Consider the following 7287-nt stretch of genomic DNA (forward strand, 5'->3'; position numbering starts at 1 on the left):
TAGAACCTATCTCCCAAAAAATAATTTGGGAAAGCCATCCCATTTTGACTTCAGCTGAACGGAGCTGCTGAGGAGTACTGACTCATCAGCCTAAGCATGAAATACTCCATTCTGATGCTATTTTAGTTCAGACATTTGCTCCTTATTTGTCTGGTGCTCTAGCTTTCCTTAGTTTTCTTTCCCTTTTTCTGAATCTCTACCGCTGGGAATATCTTATGTCAGGTTGTATTCCTACTTGCTCTCTTCCCTTCTCTTAATTTCTTCTTTTTTTCTCCACTACTAAACAAGTCCGTCATGTTCCATTAACATCTCCTCTCTGTGCCTGAAAGCTGGCCTTTTGTATCCTTCATTTCTTTCCTCCTACTTGCTGCATCTGTGGATTCCTCTACTTTAACCTACATACACTGTTCAGAGCTTAAGTGCAGACTCTGTTTATATAAAGGCTATTGTTCCGTCTATTTTAAATAGAAAAGAGACATAATCTAAAGGCTGGAACGTGGAGCTGGGAGATGAGAAATGCTGATTCCAGCTCAGAAAGTTGCTTGACGTGAACTTTGCCAGCTACTGAGGTGCATGCCTGTCATCTTTTCTGTAAAAACCAGGGAAATTTTTTTCCTCTTTCACAAAGTCCACACAGTGCTTAGTGGTTGAAAAGCACAATAAAACATGTAGTGAAGCTTAAGAGACAGGGAAGCTGCAGTTGTGGCCATTTCTGGGGACAGTCCTTGGTGCTTTCCCCTCGGACGGCCGCATCTCCCGTGGTTTATAGACATCTGGGTGTTAGTGTTGGGTTCCTCTTCCATGTTCAGCCTCTCCTGCTGTCCTGCTCACTGTTTCTCTGCTGTTTTTTTTTTTTTTGCAGATCCCCCTCCTCCACAGCCACCTCCACCAGCAGAAGGGGTGACCCCCCCTCCAGCAGGAGCCCCGCCGGCCTCAGCCGCTCCCTAAGCAGCCAAGGAAGAAGGAACTTCTACAGCAACATCGTGGTGACCAAAAATGAATTCCTCAGTTCCCTTCGGTTCCCCTGGGAGGTCATCCCCTCCCATCGGTGCCCCGGTCGTGTGTGTGTGCCTATACATACACATATACAAGCACAGATAAACAGTCATCTTTTTTCCCCCCTCCCCACTGCTCAAACCTGGCAGTACTTGGCATTCCTTTGGGAAAGCTTTAGATCAGAGATGCCAGTAGTGCCTCCATGTTGCTGGCAGGAAGTCCTTCACGCCTCAGTCTGCTTTCCTTCCGGCTCCTGCTCAACTCTGGTTTTGTTCATCTTGGTGTTTTGACCTTTGGGTTCTCCTGGGGAGGGTTAAAAAAAAAAAAAAAAAACAAAAAAACAAAACAAACCCACAAAGCTTTTAAGGTGGAGGTATTAATGGAGCTTTAGGATGTAACACATGCCCATTCCACCTGTGATTTAACATCTCAGGTTCTCCAGGCAGAGCAAAACAGCACGATGGGATGCCAGACCAATATTTTGAGCAGAGAAGGAAAATAAAGGCGTGTTGTAGCACGGAAGGTGCAGGAATGCCAGCCGTGTTCATCACAGGTAGTTCTGGGGCTGCCTCGCTTAACTTATTAAAGAAAATATTGATCTAGTGCGAATGAAGCCAGGATTGAATCAATTGGAATCAAATCACTCAATAGTAGGAGTTTTCTTGCTCCAGTTTTTAACTTTCTTTTGCCTTTGAAGGTTGGTAGTTGAACCTTCCCTCTGAGTAGTTTGGTACAGTAGCCAACTGAGGAATAAAACCATGATTTTTAGTCCCTCTTTTTTGGAGCATATACTTTTTACTTTTTAAAATGAGCAGAACACACACAAAAAAAAAAAAAAAAAAAAAAAGTAGATAGCAAAGAAGTGCTAGCATATGGGATTGGGTTGGGATGGCTGGAATGCAAATGCCAGAACTACCTCCTGCAGACAGCCGAGGTGGACAGAGTCAGCGGCCATGGTACATGTCTTCGGGACAACTCAGACATCCTCTTCCTCTCGCCTCTCGCTGAGCTTCCTTGGTCTGGGGGGTTGTTGCGGGTGAGGGAAGAACTTCAGCAGGCAAACCTAGGAGCCCTCCTTGAGCGAGACCACCAGCACTGCTGATACAGACCTCCGGGCTGCCGAAACCGCTCATTTGTGACTGCCAAAAGGCCTTTGCCGACTGCGATTCGGGTTCTCTGCCCTCTTCCTGGCGTGAGAGGCTTTGACAGGTTTCCTTGCCAAAGGTCTGAAGACTGCTTGCTTATTTAAAGGGTGGCTTTCAGCGACCAAGCGCGAGGTGGTGGTCTAAAGCTTGACCGGAGAGAAATCTCCCAAATAATCTGAAACCTACAGAACCGCTTATACCACTTTAAAAAAAAAAAAAAAACAACAAAAAAAAAACCAAAACAAAAAAACAAACAAAGGATTTGCTTTGAAGAGCACTCAGGTGATTGACTCATCCACGGTTGAACTTTCCAGGTCCTGAGAGTCCGTGAGTAACTGTTTGGTGCTGGGGCCATCGGCTGCAGCCGTGGTGCTTCCCGTGCACAGGAAGGATGTTTTCCACCATCGAGCTCTGAGAATCCACAGTGCCTAGCAGAGAGCGGTCAGGGCCTGCCCGCCTTCCACCTCCCACAAAGGAAATTCATCCCCCAACGTTACTTTTTTTTTCCCTCCAGGGTCTTTGGGGTGAGCATGGGATTTTCTGGTTCAGACCGTAGTCCAGTTTAGAGTAACCTCAGGTTGTTTTTAGTGTGATCAACTTCAAATATAAAGGATCCAGATGGAGACTATTTTTTACTGTACTAGTGATGATCCTACAGAGTACCTGAATTCTTGACACTGTTGTGTTTCTGTATAAATAATACATGTGCTGACTTTTTTTCATCTGATCCTATGTATAGGGCCGGTTTTATTCCTGCAACACAGCCACCCAATTTTGTGAAATAAAACAAAAAAAAATGTGGTTTTTGTACAAAGCTTGTGCCAGTTTGTCTGGAGTCTCCTTTCCCTCCCTGTGTGTTGTAGATGAGCTGAGAATTGTTAATGTGATACGGGTCTATTTTAGGGCTGCATCTTAACCACAATGGAGTAAATTCAAAGCCTGAGCAAGGTGAGAGACACCAGAGTAAAGCAGGTGAGCGTTACCTTTGCGATGCGCTGCTTTGGAAAATGCTATTTCAGATTTAAAAAGCTTAACGAATGTGGACAAAGTAAACCAGCGTTCAAGGCCTAATAGGATTATTTCTGTTTGATTCCTGCTTTCCTGCTGTCTTGCTGTGCTAACTTGAATGATTGCTCAGGCTCCTGTTCCCAGTTGTATCACACCCTTGAAAGCGAGTGCTCTGAAGGGGCGGGTTTTAATAGAAGAGGGCTGGGCACGCTGACCCGGAAGGGTCTCACCATTCCTCTATTCCCATACCAGCTTCACTCTTAATTGTTTAATTCGGATGTTCAGATCTTTTGTGCTCTCCTGCAGGGCTCCAGAGGCTGCCAGGAGAGTTTGCCTTTTTGATTAAACTGAAACCAGGAAGCCAGTCTGGATTTTATTCCAGATGCTTCTGCTGCTTCACCAAGGAAAAGCCTTTTCCTGAAGGAACTAGTGGCACTTCTTCCCGGGCATCCCATGTGCGTAATGCCTGCAGTCTGCAATGCCCAGAAGGAAAAGCCCAGGGCTGGAGAGGAGCATCCCCAGGTACAGAAAGCCCCATCCCCAGTTGGGATTCCTCCTCCACTGGCATGGCAGGTCCCCAGGGCTGGGGTCTCCTGCTGAGTGCTGCCTCAGTGGGCTTAGGGCTGGGTAGGGAAGGTCAGGAGTAATTTGTGCTTTTGCACTCCTGATGCCTCCAGCAAGGCTTGTCCCTTGTGCCTGCACCCTTCCCATCCTCTGGCACGGCCAGAGATTGTCATTTTTCCTCCTCTCTTCTTGAAGACCTTTTTCTTTAGGAATGCAAAGAATAGATAGGGTAGATCCTAGCATCAGTTTTTGAACAGTTTTTTTCTATTTATGGGCCTTTCACGCTTTGTGATCACAGGAGACAGCTGAGGCTGGGTTGTTCTCTTGACAGTAATGATGAGTGGAGTGAAGGTCTAGATGCAGTTCAGAACCCCACTTTTGATGTACAGATGTTCAGATGCCCTCAGCTGGCCCTTGTGATGGGGTGGGAGCCACTGCCTAAGGCCTGAGGTGGCTCAAGACCACTAGGGCGTGGGGTTAATGTGAGCAAATTCCTGTTCACAGCTTTGTGATTTGAAGGCAGGTTTAGGACAGAGCTCTAAACTCCAGCTCTTCTAAACAGGCTCAGTGTTCACTCCATAACTGCAGTGGGATCATCCAAGACCAAGATGTCACTGAGGTAAATGGAAGCTTATGTGCTTGGTGCTGAACCCTTCTGCCTCGTCCAGAAAATTGCCTGTCTCTCCTTGCCAATATGTGCTGCTGGGAGAGGTTTGTGTCTTCATCTGATACTGCTAGAGACAGCAGATCTGGCGTGCAGGATTCTTTTCTTAGTGCTGTTGCCTTGTTGGCAGGAGGAGCGATGGGGCAGTGGACCAGGAATGGGAACAGACGTTCACACCCCCTGCCTGCACTTGTCTCCACTTCCTAATAATATCCCAAAACTCCTCGTTGCGGCTGTGTCCTGTCTGGCAATACCAGCTCCACCATGTGGTTCCTAAAAAGCTGCATTTTTTTTTTTTTTTTCTTCTGGCTGACTTAAAGCCAAAAATGCACATTAGGACACCTAAAGAGTTTGAGGTATCCAAGTGTGTGAGTGCACGGTGTCCTCTGATGCCGTTGTTTCAACTCCTGCACCTTTCTCACGAGAAACTTGAAGGATTTTGCAAGGCTGGAAACTCCTTTTCAAGCTCTGCATGTTTTACAGCAGCAAGGACAAGGCTGCTGGGGATAACCCCCGTGGGTGTTGCCAGGCACTAGCACCCATACTAATTCCCCTCAAATCCAGATAGGAAATGATGAGCCCCAGACAACTGGTGGCAGCACAGGTCTGGGTGACCTGCCAAGGGCCTTGCCCAGCTCTCCAGGAACAGTGTCCCTCTTTGTGTGTGTCATCTCCCACGTGGCTCTTGGTACTGCCCACATGGGAATTTCCCTTTTCATTCAAACCTCCTGCTGCTGCAGGGGGTCACAGTGCAGGGAGCCTTGTCAGGAGCCATCGGGCAGCAGGGTGTCCCCTGGAGGCTTCAGTGGTGAACCTAGGGGTGATGATTTGAATCCCCCCCCCCAAATGGCTTATTTTCTGTCCTTCCAAGTTAAAGTGTGATAAAACCAGCCTGCTGTCCATCAAAACCAACAGCCTTTCCAGCATGGTCCCAGGTCTCGAGCTCTGGGCTAGACAAGTGACAATGCTGGTGGTCACCACACATCGAGGTTGCCCACCCGTTGCTGCGTGCAGGTGATCTGGCTGACAAAGACCCAGACTGGCACCTTCCACAGTGCAGGTTCAGCCCAAGTCCTGCTGGGGTCCTCCGGGGACATTTAGAAGAGCCACCCCCTTCCCTGCAGGATCCATTTCATGGAAATCCCTTGTTCCCTCCCACCGCTGCAGACAGGGACATTGTAACGGAGACAGGCTGAGCACTGGGAGGGTGCTCAGCCCAGAGATACATAATTCATCTTCCAGATGAAATAGAGCCCAAGTCTTGGAAATCATTAAGTAAATACTTGTGATCTGTCCTGAGGGGTTAAAGCGTGTGGTCACCACTCCATGGTGCTGCTGGGGTTCAGCTCTTCTGCCCTCCCAAGCTGTTTTTTGGGGTTTTTTTCATTTTCCATGGGGTGAAGTGGCGTCTTCATTCCTTGTCCTTAAACTATGAAATAGTTGCTTTGATTTGTCCTGGTTTCCAGCAGTAATAAAATCAAAACCTTGAAGATAAAAAGCATGTCTGAAGGGTGTTTAGTGCCCTCTTTGCAAAGTTGCAAGTATTAAACCGGTTTCTTGAGCTAGGACGGAGCGGGGGGAAGGTGCCAGTGCTTGCAGCTGCCTTACCCCAGTCTCTGACAGTTTGATTTGTTGCTCCTTGCAGACTCTGTGAACGTTTGCAAACACCAAAGGTGTTGGAACCCAAGGGGCAGGTGCTGTGCTCAGCATCCTCAGGACACAGCTCTCTGCTGGCTCTTCCCCCCAAAGCAGCTCAGGCCTCTTGTACTCAGTTATTTTTCTTAGGTTTTTTGGAAGATAACAGCTTGCTTATCCCTCTGGCCAGGCATAGAGAGGGCCCAGAGGGCTCCAGCACGTCAGGGCATGCAGAGGGTGCAGATCCCTGTGTCTCCCCCCGCTGCTGCCAGCATCCTCCTTCCCCGAGCTGCTCATGCAATCCTAAACTTAGCTCCTGTTTTGAGGACTTGGAATTACGGCAATTTTCAGATCAGCTCGGTGGCGGGAGCAGTTCGGTTTGTGACTGATACGTGGTGGGTGAATTTATTCCCCGCAGAAAGGGTTTGGATGTTTTTGTGGGGTGTTTGAGGCTGAAGGCAGCGGGGGAGCGGGGCCTGGGGGAGCACAGAGGAGGATCAAGGTTGGTTTTTCAGTTTTGCTGCTGAAGCAGGTGGCGGCTTCCTCCAGCTATTGGTGTTGCATCAGGTCTCAGCACCTCGTGCTCCGTGTGGTGCCAGTCAAGGGCAAAGCTGGCCTTCTAAAACCCTGCCTTGCTGAGCTGAGCTTAACCCTGGGCTCACTGTCAAGAATGTTTTGGGAGAGGGAAGAGCTCGCAAGTCCAGTGTGAGTGTTGCCCAAACCAGGGCGGAAAACGCCAACCTCAGCCTTGTCTGTTCATCAGCATTTTCTGAAGTTGTGCTTTCTTTACACCTTTCTAATACCTGTTGAATAAAAAAATTGGAGAAGGGGGTGGTTTGAGCATCTCCAGTACCCAGGCGAGGAGGGAGGATGTCAAGAAGGGTGACAGTGGGGGGAAACAAAAGCTGATGGAGAAATAACCAGCCCCAGCCCATCCTGCACCCTCCATCTCCCCCCCCTGCTATTATGCCAGGGGTCTGGCTGCAGCCTGGTGTGGGTCCTGGTGGGTGGGGATGAGGAGCATGAGGCAGAGCAGGGCTGGGGGGGATCAGCAGAGGGGTTCTGGGGACCCCAAGGCAGGGCAAGATCCATGAGCTGCCAGCGCTGAAGCAGACAGAGGGCTTTGGGGTGAGATCCCTCCCCAGCTGTGTGTGACCCGCTCCCAGGACGGACAGATGGACAGAGCTGACACTGATTTCCTCCGGAAATGCCGAAAACGGGTTGCCAATGTGACTGCATTTCGTAGTCTCTTAATTCGCCTTCAATATTTTGAGT

The 7287-nt window shown here is 48.9% G+C and overlaps 1 protein-coding gene across 4 annotated transcripts in view; it reads left to right on the forward strand.

The window, feature by feature from the left end:
• Positions 1-2942, forward strand: part of SMARCC1 (SWI/SNF related BAF chromatin remodeling complex subunit C1) — a 93023-nt gene extending 90081 nt beyond the window's left edge. For all 4 annotated transcript variants that reach the window (XM_074901041.1, XM_074901040.1, XM_074901039.1 and 1 more), the window contains exon 28: positions 863-2942. In XM_074901041.1, the coding sequence (XP_074757142.1) occupies positions 863-948 (86 nt within the window). In that variant the 3' untranslated portion in view covers positions 949-2942. The remainder of the gene's footprint in view (positions 1-862) is intronic.
• The last annotated feature ends 4345 nt before the right edge of the window (positions 2943-7287 follow it).

Source organism: Athene noctua, chromosome 2 (genome assembly GCF_965140245.1).
Source record: "Athene noctua chromosome 2, bAthNoc1.hap1.1, whole genome shotgun sequence".
Taxonomy (NCBI): domain Eukaryota; kingdom Metazoa; phylum Chordata; class Aves; order Strigiformes; family Strigidae; genus Athene; species Athene noctua.